Below are 18578 nucleotides of genomic sequence, written 5' to 3' on the forward strand. Positions count from 1 at the left end.
AAAGGCAGCACGAGTGGAGGGGAAGGCAGCACGAGTGGAGGGGAAGGCAGCACGAGTGGAGGGGAAGGCAGCACGAGTGGAGTGGAAGGGAAGGCAGCATGAGTGGAGGGGAAGGGAAGGCAGCATGAGGAGAGTGGAAGGGAAGGCAGCACGAGTGGAGGGGAAGGGAAGGCAGCAAGAGTGGAGTGGAAGGGAAGGCAGCACGAGTGGAGGGGAAGGCAGCATGAGTGGAGTGGAAGGGAAGGCAGCACGAGTGGAGGGGAAGGGAAGGCAGCACAAGTCGAGTGGAAGGGAAGGCAGCACGAGTGGAAGGGAAGGGAAGGCAGCACAAGTGGAGGGGAAGGGAAGGCAGCATGAGAGGGGAAGGGAAGGCAGCACGAGGAGAGTGGAAGGGAGGGCAGCACGAGTGGAAGGGAAGGCAGCATGAGTGGAGGGGAAGGCAGCACGGGCGGAGGGGGAATTAATGTGTTATGTCCTGGTCCATTCTAAGCTCCACTGTGAGCCTGGACGGTACACAAAATAAATTACAGAATAAAACATTGCAATTTGCAAGTTTATGGTTGTTTTGTCTTTATTGTCAATCATAATACATCATGATGCAAGAAACAAAATATGATTGATGCTCTTTTATAGGCTGTTTATTTGCTGACGTTTTATCAAATCATCAGGCATTGCAATTGGATACGAGACTGAAGAGATTGAGAAATCAATAATTGGATGATCATATATTTTCTCAGAATACATAAAAAACAAAAACATTACATGTTATCACAGCTTGGATAAAAACATTAAAAACACAGGAAGGATTCAAATATGAGGGGACATTTGAAAACGTTCAACCCAACTATGGTGTCAGTGGAACATGAAATTACTGAAACATACAAAGGATGGAGTTGTGGGTTTTAGTGTTCATGTAGCACCTGGCACATCTGCGTCGTACTTTGTGAATGGGCATACGTGGGATAAATCGAACAGATATAGAGTGGCGGGCTACCTGTCCCAAGGCTTTGGTTTACGATTCCCCAAACTCTCATTTATTATCATTTTATTAATGATTCTGACGGTTCCACGTCATTCTGGGGGCGAATTCACTGACTCAGCAGCTACGGAGCGTCAAAAAACACCTGAGGACAGTTTGTGTAAGGCATGCTTTGGTCTGCCCCTTTAAAAGGCGTGTGCAGGAGGCAAATGCACCAGTCGCGTTGGTGACAGAGTTAGCTGGAGAAGGACCAGTGAAGAGCGAGTCAAATTTGAAGTTCCAAGTGAGTCAGAGGTGGGTTGGGGACGATACAGGTGAGCATAGCACTGCTGGGGGTAAGAAACACTGTGGGGGCCGAAGGTCATCAGGCCAGAGTGGGAGATGTGCATCTAGACATGACAGTTTGAGGCCCCTTTATTTACCTGTACACCATTTTGTTGCCTCCTCACCCATTCCATTCCCTCCTGTTCGCTCCCTATTATTTGTTCCTCACCCATCCCATCTTGCAGGTTTTGTTTTTCTTCCTTTGCTTTCCTGCTTTCCCAGACCTTTTGGTGGTACAATGATCTCAGCAGGGTGTGGAAGTTTTTTTTTTACCACCTGGGTTTGTAATTATTTATTAGCCTGAAGTGGGTCTGGTTGTTATTTTAAAATGGTTTAGCAAGTTTGTGAGCTTGCCCTCTTGCTCCGTCTTGGTGGAAAAAGTTGTGTTGGTACAGTAAAAAAAACAAAAAACTGTTGGTGCTGGCATACACTGGGGAAAAAAGGGGGTGTTGGTGGGTTGGGAGGGTCAGAGCCATAGAATACTAGAGTTTGGCAAACTTGACAATAGGCGCCATGTTGTTACTCAACTCTTCATGTGCGAGTAGCGTTAATTACATGTTATTGAAACTTAACTTTGAGACCTTTAAGATCCCTTAGACCTTTGACTTTAGACCTTAAACATTTTAGACCCTTTGAATCCCCAGAGCTTTAAATTTAGACCCTTTTATTAGACCCATTAATCCTCAATACCGTTAGACACTTTACACCATTTAACTCCAATGACCCTTAGACCCTAAATACCCCATTACACCCTCAAGACCACGAAGACACTTTAGACCCTCAAGACCCCATTAGACCTTCAAGACCCCATTAGACCTTCAAGACCCTTTGATATATGAGCCTAGCTTTTTAATAACTTAGGATGAACTCTGAATGTACCAGGTATGACACGTCACAGAAAAGGTTTTTTTAAAACTCAGCTTACCTTTACAGAGATAAAACATCACCATAACGAGTCACGTTCCGTGACGTTTCATGGCTTCCTACAGTAGTAATATTGCTTTCACGCATGTAATGTATGATCCACTCAAGATTCTGTATGGTCCCATATACGAGTATGTAATAATATGTTACATGACATATGCATGTCAGCACATTCAGATTATTATATTATTTGAACCACAACTTGTATTACATTCATAACAAAGAGATTGCCCATTATAAGATTGTATTGTCATAACATTGGATGTCACGTGGTAAAACTCCTGATTCTACTTGGCGTGTAAATTATCATTTCAGCACAAAATTAATGAACTGTTTGGGTGGGAAGAGAACTTAAACCAAATAAGTAAATACTTTAAATGGTAATTGATCCACCATGAAAGAAAGGGCAATCTGTAAAAGGGAATCTCCCTCATCACAGTTCAATTAAGATTCCAAGTTATTTATTGCTTATTTGTCCTGGTTTTATACTTAGCTTATTTTAAGAGCAACATAATTATTCTCATCACCGCACACAGAAACGAGTCGTTGTTAGCTCTCCATTCCACAACTAACTTTTACTTTATCAGATTTTCCTCCTTTCTGGATCACAAGGATAACTTACTTCTGATAACTTACGTCTGATCGATTGGAACTGCCACATTTTGAACAGCATGGCATCTTTTAAACCCCAAAACTGACTTCAAAATGAAAAATAATAGTGACGACGAGATGTAAATGTGACAGAGTCCACACAGATGCACACAATTGAATGTTTCGCTCAGCGAAGATGAGTAACAAGATGGTGCCCTGTGGTCATGTGATCACATAGCCTCCAATCACGATCGTTTTCGCTCAAACGAAGTTCGCCAAACTAGTATTCTATGGCGCTGGGTCACACGACAGTTTTCACACGGCCAATTTAAATTTGAATTAAAGCTCACTCAGTTTTTATTGAGGCAATACGCCCAGCGAAGCCGTGGTTCACCAAGATCCATTCACATTACATTCTGCATAGTTAAAGGCCATTATACTAGTTAAACATGTACACATTATTCATACTCCTAACTTGGATTTTTTTTCTGTCTTTCCTTCTTTTCAGCACCTTTAATGGAAGCCGATTGGTGATGTTCCCATAAAAGAAAAAAAAATGAAATAAAAAGGAACAGAAGTTAAGCACGCACTGTGATCAAATAAATGTTTAAATCCAACGATTATTCACAATTACATGCTGTAAAACCTGGGTAGAGATGCTCCATCATGCTCCATCATACACCACAGTACAAGTATGGCCAATTTCTTTGAATATGTTAGAAACTGCATCAACGATCCACACACTGATCTTCCGGCAAGTGCATCTGTGCTTGAAAGTGTTGATGCCCCCCATGGCATGGTAATCTAATACCACATGTTAACTATCCAAATCATTGCCCAACATATTAGCATGTCAACCAAAATTGTTCACAACATTGGGAAACACACTTGGAACGAGGAAAATTTCCACAAGATGGTTCCTAAAATTTCTCAATGTGGATCAGACACACCTGTTTAGGCCACCATTTCTCTAGAGTGTTTTCCTCATAATGAAGCTTATCCAGACTAACCTACGCAGGTACGTTAATCAGGGGGAGATTTTTAAGGTTCAGTACTTCGAAATTGACTCGAAACAATAATCGAAACGGTGGAAGAATCCCTCTCCTCCGGCAACAAAGCACCGTTTCGATCAATGTTAGCGTCCGAAGGAACTACGTTAAAATTCTACCATTGCGACACCTTCCAATGTATTCCAGGTGAGGCCAATAACTTTTCAAACATCTTCATTTCCTTTCCTAACTTCCCTGACCCCCTTACTTATAGCAAAGACTACAAAGTTGTTTTTTGTTTAAAGCTATTAAAATACAGACATGTGATCATACATGGATAAAATTTACAAAGAAACTAAAAGCAAGCACATTTATATTGCACATAATTTCGTTTGGTGGGGTGAGAGGTAAATATGCAAATTATTTTCAGGGTAAAAATAGTGACAGACTGAAAAATGATGATGATGATGATGATGACCGTTGCCATTTCCAGATAGAAAAATATTTTCTTCAGAATTTCCTTGCTGCAGTCTCTAAACTGATACAGCAAGATTGCAAACAAATTCCTTTCCGAACCCAAACTGAACCGCACACCAATACCGTATATAAAAATACATTGCTCGGAACACATGATGTCCATTGTTTTTATCAAAATTTGCATGACGTATTCGCCGAACATCTCAGTGAAATGTGATGAGATATTCAGGGTAGGCTTGATCATCCCGGAAGATCACAAATATGTTTGGGTTCTGGATATTGTCCACCACACTGTCGTACATCACGTTTGGTTCAGAGCCACCCTTAGGTGGTGGGGCAACCAACCCGCTGTTTCCTTGGCAGAAATCTCCAGTGGCCACTAGTGCCTGGAATATGTACCTGTAGCCATTGGTGTCAGGAGGTGAATACCTCGTCTGAGCTGAATATGCAGCTTTAACTGCAAAGTAGGTTCCCTTTCCATACTGAATTGCTGAAACAATAAAGAAGGCATTGCAATTAAACTGCTGAAGATTAGCTTTGTGATTTAGGAGCAAACAACAGGATTTCTGTGTATAAACATTTAGGTACCACAAACTAATCGTAGTTCTTCACACTCACCATTTTTTCCGGCATAATTTCTGTCAAAGCCAAATGCACGGATGCTATCTGAGGAATCTTTCTGGGTTCCATGGTACAGTCTCCTCTCGGGTGATGAGACCGAGGAAACTTGTTTCTTCCTCAACAAGTACCTTTCCCAACTATCAGTATCCTGAATCCTTTCAATCTATAATAAGAAAAGCAGAGACATTACAAACTGTCCTGGATGTAAAGTCAAGGTTTCCTCAAGGTATTCCAATAGGTGCTAAAAATAAATAAATAAATAAATGAAAAATAACTTTGAGGCCACCAACCTCTTTGTAATGTGAGAGCAAAAGTGATCATTACAGGAGATGCCAATAAAGGTGAGAACTTTAGATTCCTCGGAATCTGAGAGAAAGAGAAGGCAGACAGAGACAGACAGAGGTGGTGTGATGATGTGCCCTGGACCCTGGTCCATTGTCAAGCAGTACTTTATTGAGCTATGGACAAATGTCGTATACACCTTTTCTAAGGAACGAGTAGGAAAGATGAAGGTTTCCCAGTCTGAGTAACTTTGGAGACCATCTTTGCAATGTGGTCAGCTCAGGAGAGGTTGTGGCTGATGGCAAGGTCCAAAGGTTGAAGAAACTAAACCTCTTCCAGTGTGGATTGCCATGGAAACCGATAAGTGAGTTCGTTTGATAGTCCTACGGGATCGACAGAATGAGACGGAGATTTGCCATGATTGATAGACATGTTCCATTTGTCAGATGAGCATATAATCAATATATCAATATTTTTGACTTCTTTCACTGCACAAGAGAAAGGTCTGAAATCCAGGAATGAAGGCAGCCATGTATCTCACAGGCAGATGGCATGGAAAGCAAATTAGAATTCCAGACTGTAAAATGCCTACGATACATGTAGGGAGATGGTCCTGACCTCCTGTTTGAGATTTAAGGCCTCTAAGCATTGTTGAAAGAAGAGTATCAGCATGTCCAGAGATGAGGGACAAATAGGGAATTCAGACTAATCGTCTGTTTGGTACAACGACCAGGCTCTGTTTGAGAAGAGGAAATATTTCACTTCAGCAGCAATGATGGATTCCATAACTTTGCTTAAAATTGGTCTGAAGTTGTGAGGATCTGGTTTTTTTGCACTTTTCTCATAGATGGGAGTAATGCTTGCTGACTTCCAGGCAGACAGAAAACTGCTAAAGGAGGACAAACTGAAGAGCACAGACAAAAGAGAAGGAAGATCAGGAGAGCAGGATTTTAGAACATGGGCACTGATGCCTTAACCCATAACATGAACTAATCAAACAGAATACTCTTACAGGATGCATATTCTTAAAGGATGGCTACTGAGGCACCATCGACTGAAGCAGAGTTGACACTAGACAGAACTTTCTCCACTTTCTCAGGTGAGGACACAAATTCCAGTAGATAGTGGGTATGAGAGTATTAACAATGGGTACGAGAGTATGATCATATGGAGAAAACGTGGGATGGGTTAGGTACACAAGACTTGAACACCAAGTTGAGACATTGATGGGCCTCATCTCAAGCAGTGAGGTAATGGAGAGGATGGAGAGGGAGCATACACCGGAGAGTAAGTACACAAGGCATCAAGGCTTCAAAATCTCAACTGGCCTCCTTCCTCAAACTTTTATGGAAGTTTGAGGAAGGAGGCTGGTTGAGATTTGAAGCCTTGAGAGTTGCAAGATGATGTTTTCTGGCTTGTTTAAAGATACACATGAGTTACATGCCTTAAAGAACGACCTAAAGTTGCCATCCAGAGTGAGCTTTCCATGTTGACAAAGCAAGCTGGCTAACCGAATGCTGTGGTGGGGCAGTTATAGAAAACATGCACATTGGAATACAAAAACTCAGGCTGCCAGAAAAGAGGAAATACATCATCAGCAATGATGGATTCTATGACTTGCTTAGTGAACTGAAGTTAATGTGATCTGTTTTTGCACCTTTCTCATGGATGAGTGTGATGTAGGTTAGCTGCGGATGGGATGGGACAAACCAGGGAAGGAGTGAGAAAACAGGATCTTGTATGGGTATTCACAAGAATAATATGAAAGGAGCCAAAAGGGGCAGAGGATGAGCAGGCGAGGTTTGATGGAAGGTTAGTCATTGCAAGGTCCAAGAAGGAAGATGTACCAATTGCAGAAGTCAGGGATAGAAAACATACAGATGGGAATTGGGAAAACATAGCCACAGTCACGGAAAGCCTTTGCTGCAATACTATAGCCGGCTGTTGCTGAGTTAACTGGCATGGTGGCAGTTGAAGTCACCATAGATGAGGAACAGAGTTGGAATGGATGGTCACAAGTTGATCCATGTTCATGAAAATGTATGTATAATTGAGTCATCAATTTCATCATCATTGGATTAATGGTCTATCACACAAATGTTTCAGTGATTCCAATGGAAAAACAAGTTTAGAGATGCAAAACAGATTTTAGGTATAAAAAAAAAAAAAAAATCCTAAACCAATACAGAGGTTGACATCAACATCAAATAAAAAACATAATTATATACTTTGTCCTACCTTGACAATTGTGCAATTGGATTGCACACTCTGAAGAAATTGCTGTGACACTTTATTGTATTCAACCGAGTTTGGCACAAGAACGAACGTCTTGTAATGACTTCCTTCCATCTCAGCCCAGTATGGTGGGACTACAGTTGCTGTGAGATAAAAGAAAATAACAAGTACAGATACATTCAAAGTACACCGCCCCCTACCCTCCTCCCCCCCTTGCCAAATAAATAACATATCCTCCAGCGTGCAACATTGCCGGGGCACCCTATGCACCCGGTAATGCCGCTGTGCAACACAAAGAGACAGTGTTGGGAGGAAGAGATGTACAATAATTGATTGAATAATTGGGTAATTAAATTAATAAATAATAAGTGTATAATAATTTATTTCTTAATCAATTGGAGAATAGCATACCTAAACCATCAGCGTTTCATCCGAAGCTATAACTTCATGAAAATTAAATAATTAATTAATAAAAAAATTAAATAATTAATCGATTAATGAATGAATAATTAATCGATTAATTGATGAATCAATAAATCAAAAATATCTTCTGTAGCCACATCACTAGGTCACTGTCATGTCCAAATATCAGCTTCCTCACTCAAAAAGTGCCTGAGATATTGCCCAGATGAGAAAGAAAAATAAATGATTAATAATTAAAATAAATAAATAATAATCGTAAAATAATGAATTTCTTAATCAATTAGCTAATGGCATACCTAAACCACCACCGTTTCATCCAAATCGAACTTTTTGAAAATAAACAAAGTAATTCTTCAAATAAATAATTGATTGATTAATCCATCAATTAATTAATCAATAAATCAAAAATAACCTTTACAGCCAAATCACTTGGTCATTGTATTGTCCAAATATCAGCTTCCGAGCTCAAAAGGTGCCAAAAGGAGATATTGCCCAGATGAGAAAGGAAATAAATCAGTACTTAATTAATCGATAACAATGAAGTAACTCATCAATTAGTTGATGAATCGCCAAACAAAAGAAAATACCGTTTTTTTCCAAAGCACGTGCGGCGTGCGCACTATTGCGCCAAAATGTCAGCTTCCTAGCTCAAAGGATGGCTGAGATATCGCCCAGACAAACAAGAAAACAACCAAACAAACAAGAAAGAAAGAAAAAGAAAACAACCGGAGTGAAAACCGAGTACTCCCTTTCGGCACGCGTCATCGCTGGGCCCTCTTCGGTGCCCAGCGATGACGTCATGCAGCGCCTGGAGATGGAATAGGAAAGGAGCGGTGTGCAAAAATCGAAATAACTGAAATGGAAATCAAAAGTCATAATAAATGAATAAATAACAAGCTTAACCAGTCTGAAAATGATGAAAAACAATTAGATTTACACTCACACTCCTGGAGCTGATTTTCTGTAATTATATTTAGGAGCTTTATGTGAGCATCCTTCACATCCAGTTCTGTGCCTTCGAGGACAAGATAATTAGATGACTGGCTGATCTTTATTTGATGATCTTCCTGGATGGCAAGCAACATCTTTACATCCTTCTCCTTCAGACTGCCATTCATCTTCACCTTTTCGGACTTCACAGAGGAAGTGAAGAAGTCTTGCACTTCCTTCACACACCGATCAATGTCGCGCTGTTCAGATCCAATGATAATTAGACGGAGAGGCTTCAGCTTTATGGCAGGAAAGGCCAGGCCTGCAGTTTTCATTGGCTTTGTTTTGACCTTTGCATTTGCTCCTGCAAAATGAAACAAAGTTATTGAGGTTAATTAGTTTATCAAGTACAAAGTGAAACAGCATTCCAAAAATTATTCTTACAAGATGGCCAGTTACTCTTGTTCGTTGTATTTTATGAACATTTACATGAATAAGAGAATAAGTTTAAACTATTTTTGTTGCTGGAAGCAATTCATAAAATAACCCTCAGTGTTACTTCATTTTCTGAAGCCAGCCTGGCTTAAGCCAGCATTATAATCACCAAAGACCTTGCCTATAAATGCAGTACAACGAAGGGCATTGAGGGATTGGTGTTTTAAAAAAATGGTGGCAGTGTGTGCAGCTCGGGCAGAAAAAGGGGAGGAAAGGGCCAGCGGAAGAATGTGCCCAAAAAGCATTATACAGGGAACGAGAAATATTTTATGAAACCATGACAACAAGAAGCTACCAAAATCAAGCTTCAATAAGGAAGGTGTCAGCTAGGAAAAAAAAATTAAAATGCAGAATCTGGCAAAAAAAAAGAAAAAAAAGCAGAAAAAAAAAAGCTCAACAAGTAGCCTTTTCAAGTGATCATTTGCCAATTTCAGCAAAAAATGAAAATTTAAAGTGAAAGCCAAGGCTACAGATATCAATAAGGATTAGGAAGGCTGATAGCAAGTTCAGTGTTTCAACTGAATATTTACACAAAGAGCTTACAGTTATAGTTAATATCCTCAAGGGTTTCACCAAATATAATGATCACAATTAAAACTAGCCGAGCATAATGATTAATGATAGCTACAAGTGTCCACAGAGGATGTCCAGGTTTGAGATACAAAGGATGAGGGCATTATATGAGTAGATGGTTTTACTGTAAAATAACTAGAAAAGGTACCTGTCGCTTCGCTGACTGGTTTAATCAAAAGCCAGAGACATTGGCGTTTCCCAACCCACGCCCCCTCTCCCACCACCTGTTCACTCCAACACACCCTCCCACCACCCCACACCCCAACCTCCCCTCCCATCCCATCCCCTCACCCACATCCTCTCCCACCCCTATTCACCCTGGCTACAGGCCCTTTGCTGCTAGAATGATTTCCCTCGCATGATATCCTCGGCTCACTCTGGTTAATTCTCCTGCGTGAAGAGTGCTTTAATCTCAGCGTTTCCCTGGTTTAAAAACAGGAAATGGTAATACCCTCCACCACCACCAGGTGGCGCTACATGGTACACATTTCCATAGATAATTTATGTCTCACCCCCCCCCCCCATCCCCCACACTGCTGAGTGAGGGTGTGGCCCATAGCCTATGTTACCCCCCACACAAAGTTGTATGTGTACATCGAGTTTGGAGTTTGCAACTTAAAATATGTGGCCGTGCATAAGGAACAAAGGCAGACAGACAAAGCCACCGAGAGACAATGGTGTATACACAGATAATAGAATAAATGCACATGCAAGTTATATAAAACAAGAACAAAAAGACATAAAATGTCAAAGCCGCCTCCGTGGTTTTAGTAATTTTGCTGTACGGAGCTAAAGGCCATCAGTCGGATGACAAAACAAAATCTTCTGCATATGTGTAAACTCATGTATTGTCTTTGTGCCAAGTTTGAAGAAAATCGGTTTATGCATGTCCGAGAAATGGATGCAGACACATTTAAGTAACAAAATAGCCACCAGTTGGCCATCTTGGATCTGATGTCGAAAAAAAAATGGCGTGCATATGTACCCCATCATTCATTATTTGTGTGCCAAATTTGAACAAGATCGGTAAATGCATGTCTGACAAATGGTTGAGGACGTGGTGAATATCGGGTTCTTTACAACCAAAATGGCCGACAGTCTACCAGTTGGCCATCTTTGACCAATCGCAAAAGAAAGTGAAGTGCATGTATATGCCGTCATGTGCTGTGCTTGTGCCAGGTTTGAACAAAATCGGACCATGCATGTTCAATAAATGGTTGGGGATGCATTTAAGTAACAAAATGGCCGCCTGTTAGCCATCTTGGACCTGTTCTTGAAAAGAAATGACGTGCATATGTAAGCCATAATTAGTTATCTGTGTGCTAAGTTTGAATACCGGCAAATGCATGTCTAAGAAATGGTTGAGGATGTGTTCAACATTGGGTTTTGTATTTACAACTAAAATGGCTGCCAGTCAGCCATCTTTGATCACTTTGCGAACCAAAATGAAGTGCATATGTATACTGTCATGTATTGTCTTTGTGCCAAGTATGAACAAAATCGGTCCATACATCTCCGAGATATGGTTGCGGACGCACGGACGGACGAGACCAAATCCATAAGCCCCCGTTTTGGATCAAGTCCAGTGGGGGCTATTAAAGAGGAAGATGCTGTAAAACATTGTTGTGGACTTCACAGAAGAGAGTGAGGAGAAGGGAGCTAGGGAACTAGAGGCATGTAGATAAAGTTAAACATATAACATGAATACACGTGTAAAGCAACAACAAAATACCATTAAACACATATTCATGCAATCTTCACATTTTTCCTTTTGCATTTCCAAAGATAGCTTAAAATATCGAAATATATCTAAAAATTTTATAAGGGGAATGGGGTGAGGGAATACTATAATAAAAGTCCAACCAGTAGTCTGCATTGCCTTCTGCAATGCATCTTGGAATTCTGCAACCATTTGAGGCTGAAATACAACGATCCTGATGTGGTTCAAGTTGTTTGGAGTGTGCTGCATTATGCCCTCCAACATGGCATCTGCAGCCATTGCAGCCTGCTGACTACCAGCACCTGGTACACAGAACAGCAGCAGATTCATGTAACTCAGAGCATACAAAAGGTTTTAAATATGTAGAAGAAATATAAGAGATAAGGCAGGCAGCTGTGCCTCAAACCATTTAAGAAACTAGATGGTATTCATAGAATACCTACCCTGCACAGTCAACTTGGTGCGAGCCAACTGTTCTGTTTTTGAAGGGGGGGGGGGGGTTTTTCTTTGATCCAATATGGCTGCCAGACCAAGTGAGTGATGACATCATACATTTATATTCTCTAATAGAATTGTTGTGTAGATCATGCTCAATAAATTTCAAACTGATCAGACTAAGTGTTGTCCATGCCGTATTATTAATTCATTATTAAGGCACCAATGACGTCATCATTAACACTTATTCCCCATGCAAAGTTATTTACAATGAGCCATGTTTCAATTTTTTTCCATGGGGTGGTTTCAGAGAAAATAGAGGTGTGAAGTTTTTCCAAGACAGCACCCATACCACGTGACCTCCTACGACATCATAATTATCACTAAAATTCTACAGGAGGTGGTGCTCCTACGGTGAAAGTTTTGCGTCAATCGGACCAATAATTGCAGAAAAAAAAAAATCATACTGATCAGATCAAGAGTTGTATTTGTTGAATTATGACGTCATAATGAAGACACCGATGACATCATCATTAACATATCTTATTCCTCATGGGGAGTACTTGACAATGAGCCATGTTTCAATTTTTTCCATTGAGCGGTTTCAGAGATAGAGGTATAACGTTTTTCCAAGATGGCGTCTGTTCCACGTGACCTATGATGTCATAATTATGAATAAAAAATCCTACAGGCGGAGGCGCTGCTATGGTAAAATTTTGTGCCAATTGGACCAACGGTTGCCGAGAAAAAGAATTTTAAAAATGCAGACACGTACGCAACCCGAATGCCTAACCCTGATTTTTGCTTTGTGAGCGCAGGGTAAATATTTATTGTAGGTATGTGCGCACCAACGGAAAGTGTCATGGTATGTGGAATAGCTCAAATAACCTTTTAAAATGATGTTAATGCCAATGTATGGATACTTAGAAGCTCCTGAGGTCCAAATGCTATCTCATCATTTGATTTACCTGTACCAATAGCAGGCAGAGAAACTGAGGCTATATTTAGCCTCTCACATTGTTGCAGTGCTTCTTGGACACAGGCAGATATCTCGGCTGGTTGTGCTTGCCCCAACACATGGATGATGTAGTTGCATGTCAGATTTCCACTGGACGTCACCAAGCTTGACTGCTGGCCTAAATAAAACAAAATATTTTGTAGTTCCTGCTCAGGATTCTTGAAAAGAAAAACTCCAAAATGTTATTCCATTTGGAATATCAGCATTGATACATTCTAACACCTGAACATAATATTAAACTAGAAAATAAAATTCGAGGCAGATGTAATTGACAGTTTTAGATGTGAACCTACGATGATAGATGTGAACCTACGATGTGAACCTACGTGTGATCTCAATTAAAGGTCACAAGGAAAAAAAATTAAAGGTCATGAGGGAGAGAAAGAGAGAGAAAAGAGAAATGTAAAAGAGACAACAGATGCTTCTAACTCGAGTTATGGTCTGCAAATTTATTTTCAAAGGGCACGTGACCTCTGACCTGTGGATGCAAAATCGAATCAGTCCATCTTTGTGGGATAGTCTATAGTTGTGCTAAGTTTGGTTGAAATCCTTTCAGTGGTTCACAAGTTATCACGTTCACAAAAAAAGAATAAAACTGATAACGGACGGACAACCCAAAAGCATAATGCCTCCGGCCTTCAGCTGCGGACACATAAAAATGACTACAATTATATTTATCATGAATCATCTTTCAAATGTTTCTCAAAGACCGAATGACAATTGTCTGTTTCTGGAAATGGCACAAAAAATGTAATGATGTTCACTATTATTCAAATCATCCTCATTGCAGGGTCTCAAAAAGTTTTGGCATTAAAAATGTGGGAATGGAGATTCAATTTGCTGCGCCATCGTGATGAGAGGTTGCACTAACAGCAGCACTGCGTACCTCCACCAGGTATGCAAAATGAAGAAACAAGTACCAAGCTCTACGGGGTCCATATGCTACTCCCCGACTGTTCTCAAGACAACAAACAACCCCTATCCACTTCCCAAAACATGCACAACCTCCACCACCACCTCCACCCTCCCTCTCTATTCTACTCCCCACAGGGCCGACACCCCACTCCAACCCTCCCGAAAAGGGATTGTTGTGATGAAATCCTAAGTCTACAAAGTAGAAACAACATATCAAAATAAAATTAATGAATAAACAATTGCTGTATTTGTCCAATTGATACAAAATATCAAACTTCAATTGAAACAATTAAGGAACCACTTTAAGCCAAGTTAAGTTCCCCATGGGGAGCAATTGACAATGAGCCATATTTCAATTTTTTCCATTAAGCGGTTTCAGAGATAGAGGTATAACGTTTTTCCAAGATGGTGTCTGTTCCACGTGACCGATGGTCATAATTATGAATAAACGCAAACAGTTTATTCATAATTATGACCACATAATTATGACAAATAGTTAAGCACAAACACCTTACCATGTTTCTGACATTCCAATTGAACTGAAGCACCAGCTGCTTGTAATATTGCTCCAGAAACACCTTTCAAAGTTAAAAAAAAGGAAACAGAAAATTAGGGGGTGGGGGGTAAACAGGATGGATACAGTACAGGCACAAATTCTCAAACACAGAAATGGAAGGGAAAACTAGGGAAGAAGCAGGACTGGAACAGGAAATAAATAATCTTAGAAATATTTGTATGTTGGGCTGACAAGGATGGCGTAAAGGTACGCGCATTCGTCTCACCTACAAGATGTCGAGCCTGGTTTCCATTCCCAACCCAGCTATAAAATGCCAGTCCAGTGTTTCACAGACAGGATGATTCATCAATGTGTGTGCCATCCAGGAGTATATTAGCAGGTATGATAATTCACCCATTTCTTATGACAATTCTTCACTCAAAAGTAAAAACCTAAGTTAAAGGAGGCCATCCCAACTTAGCAGACAGAACGTTCGGTCTTTGGTGACGTCGTTCGTCCATGCACACCCAGAGTAAAACCATCATCATCACTTCCACAAGCCCCAACGACTGAGTTTTTACAAAGCATAAAACCTTCATGGGCACACCTCAAGTACAACCAACAAATTTCAAATCATTTGGTCTAGCGGTTTAGGATTGCATACAAACTAAAGAAACAAACCACGCCAAATTATATATATATATATATATATATATATATATATATATATATATATATATATATATATATATATATATATGTATGTATGTATGTATGTATGTATGTATATACATACATACATTTTTCGCTATATCGCGGGATTTTGCGGTATAAATGTATTTTTATATACTATTATTTTAAATATTTTTGTGGTAAAATAAGCATTTTCTAGCCTAAAAAATTAAAAAACGTAAAGAAATAAGAAAAATACAGTATTTAAAACATATTACAAGAAATAAAATACTGTACATAGTGTACAGTAGAAGGGTAGACAAAGAGTCGTGCGTATGGAAAACGCCAGTACATTCATCATCGTCATCACCTTCATCGTCATCAGTACTGCACAGCTAATTCATCATCATCTTCATCACGCAAGTTGTAGTATTGAAGAGCCGGGGCTCTTGCTTGATACGGACGAAATGACGGGCAAGACACAAACTCGTCCGAGAAGATATTTATTCTCAAAACCAACTCGGGAACACTGAAAAGCCCATTTATCGGGCTGCATTATAAAGCACAACCAGAAACCGAAAGCCACGCCTCTCAAGCGTGGCGTGCTTCGGTGAATCGGTGGTCACGTGATCAACAGGTGTAGCTGATTATACCCGCAAAGCGCGGCACGCTTTAGCGGTCACGTGACCAGCCACTCTCGCGCCGGGAATCCCCGCCGGTGACGTCACCGGCTGGAGCAAGGAGATTCTGATGCTGGTCTTGCTTGGGGAACCCATGGGTAGCTACAGTATCTTCAATGGTGAGTACCCATTAGAATTTTATATGTTGTTAAAATTACGTATGTTTAAGAGTGTAAAAAGTGTTTAAGAGTATAGGAAGTGTTTATAAGAGTATGGGAAAGGTTAATAAGAGTGTGTGGAGTTCATAATGCTTTAAAATATATATATATATAAAAAAAAAAAATGGTCGCTACTTCGCGGATTTTCGTTTATCGCGGGGGGTTCTGGAACGTAACCCCCGCGATAAACGAGGGTTCACTGTATATATATATATATATATATATATATATATATATATATATATATATATATATATATACATACATACATACACACAGTGAAACCTTGACTTACGAGTGCACCAACCTACGAGTTTTCCGAGATACGAGCCGTCGCTCGGTCGGTTTTTTTCTTTGTGATGCGAGCCGAGATCTGAGTTACGAGCGAGCGAGCTTGGATATAAAACACGTAATCGTCGAAAAACATGAGCGAGGTGTGCGTGTTGTCGACTTGGCGAGGCAGTACGATCGTAGTACTTCTACGATATGTACGATTTTGAAGCAGAAGGAGTCGATAAAGGCTATAACGCCAGCCAAGGGCGTTAAGATTATTTCAAAGCTCCGGACCTCTGTCCATGAAGAGATGGAGAAGTTGTTGTTTGTGTGGTTGACGGAGAAGCAGCTCGCAGGAGATACCATGACTGAGAGCATCATCTGTGAGAAGGCACGAGACATTTACGGGGATTTGGTGCAGCAGACGGTGGGAACATCAACGGACGAGGCATCGGAAGAGTCATTCAAAGCCAGTCGGGGATGGTTTGATAATTTTAAGAAGAGGACCGGTATTCACTCCGTCGTCAGGCATGGTGAGGCAGCAAGCTCGGATGTGAAGGCAGCTGAAGATTTTATTATAACTTTTGCCGAACTGATAGAAGCCGAAGGATACATCCCCCAGCAAATCTTCAACTGTGACGAGACAGGGCTCTTCTGGAAAAAGATGCCGAGGAGGACGTATATAACGGCAGAGGAGAAGAGCATGCCAGGCCACAACCTGTTCAGAGTGCCGGCGATAGCTCGCCTTCTCTTTGTGGAAGACACGGTGAGATCCTTAACATCCAACAACTAATGGGACGCAAACGGGGCGCCCAGTTTAGCGGTACACACATTGATGAATCACCCTGCCTGTGAAACACCGACATGACAGGTTATAGCTGGGTCGGGATTCAAACCCAGGCTGGACAGTTTAGAGTCAAGTGTGCGTACCTCCAGTCCAGGCCATCCTGCCAACTTGTATGCTGCATACAGGTGAAATATAAAGCGCGAGATATTTTTATATATACTGTATATTTCAAAAAAAATTGGTGTGGTTTTTGGGGGGCTGGAACGGATTAATAGCATTTCAATTCATTTTAATGGGGAAATTTAATTTGAGAAACGAGCAAATTGAGTTACGAGCTCGGTCACAGAACGAATTAAACTCGTAAGTCAAGGTTTCACTGTATATTATATATATATATATATATATATGCAGTTTCTGTCTTGTGTCGTCACTGAACTACTTTCTCAAACTTTTGTGAAATCATACCAAACTTCTGGTATGCACATATCTCTCCCGTCGATACGTCCTAAGGGTATTTTTTTTGAAAAATTTTCCAATTTTTTAAATATCTTTTTTTGGAATTTTTTGGGGAAAGATTTTTTTTTTCAACTTAAAAGTTTTCAACTTCAATTGTTTATAAAATGTGATCAGGATAAAATGAAAGTGAGACATGACAAGAAATCTCAGATACGAAATTTCAGTCCTGAGGACCGAGTGTTCGTGCTGCTTCCTGTTCCAGGTCAGCCACTACAGGCTAGATATTTTGGTCCCTATGCAATCGAAAGGAGGGTTAATGAAACAGATTACGTGGTGACAACTCCCGACCGACGGAAAAAGCGGCAGCTGTGTCATGTCAACCGACTGAAGAAGTATCATGAGAGGAAGCCTGTGGAAGAAATGGTTCCGGTCTCACCTGCCGTGCCTGTAGTCGGGGTGCAAGAGAATCCAGGGGTTGAGGCCGGTGTGAAGTTTGATAACTTTGATGACCAGGCTTGTCCCAGATTGACGAACACAGAAGTGTTGAGTCATTTAGATGAGAAATTCGGTCATTTGACAAGGGAACAACAAGAACAACTATCCCGCCGAATTTTTGAATTTGCACATTTGTTCACAGATGTACCCGGTCGTACTGACTTGGTATATCATGATATTGAGGTGGGGGAAGCCACTCCTGTGAAACAACACCCCTACCGGATGAACCCTGTGAAGATGGAGTATCTTCGGAAGGAAGTTCAGTATATGTTGGAGAATGACATCATCGAACCAAGCAGCAGCGAATGGAGCTCACCATGTGTGTTGGTTCCAAAACCCGATGGCAGTTTCTGTTGTTGTATGGATTTAAAATGGGTTAATGCAGTGACCAAGACCGACTCATATCCCCTCCCGAGGATTGATGACTGTATTGATAGAATAGGCCCAGCTAAATTTGTAACTAAGTTTGACTTGCTGAAAGGGTATTGGCAGATTCCTCTTACTGATAGAGCCAAGGAAATCTCGGCTTTAGTCACACCAAATGGGTTGTATCAGTACAAGGTTCTTCCCTTTGGATTGAAAAACGGGCCTGCTACATTTCAACCGCTGATTAATAAGCTTATTGCAGAC

The 18578-nt window shown here is 40.7% G+C and overlaps 1 protein-coding gene across 1 annotated transcript in view; it reads right to left on the minus strand.

Annotated features, from left to right (window-relative positions):
- Positions 1–553: 553 nt before the first annotated feature.
- LOC137431647 (protein mono-ADP-ribosyltransferase PARP14) overlaps positions 554–18578 on the minus strand; it is a 120867-nt gene continuing 102842 nt past the window's right edge. The window contains exons 17-23 of the mRNA XM_068123208.2: positions 14447–14509; positions 12967–13134; positions 11707–11865; positions 8789–9139; positions 7426–7565; positions 4903–5068; positions 554–4774 (exon numbers count right to left, since the gene is read on the minus strand). Of these exons, the coding sequence (XP_067979309.2) occupies positions 4488–4774; positions 4903–5068; positions 7426–7565; positions 8789–9139; positions 11707–11865; positions 12967–13134; positions 14447–14509 (1334 nt within the window). The 3' untranslated portion in view covers positions 554–4487. The remainder of the gene's footprint in view (positions 4775–4902; positions 5069–7425; positions 7566–8788; positions 9140–11706; positions 11866–12966; positions 13135–14446; positions 14510–18578) is intronic.

This window comes from Myxine glutinosa, chromosome 7, assembly GCF_964187855.1.
Source record: "Myxine glutinosa chromosome 7, kmMyxGlut1.1, whole genome shotgun sequence".
Lineage (NCBI taxonomy): Eukaryota > Metazoa > Chordata > Myxini > Myxiniformes > Myxinidae > Myxine > Myxine glutinosa.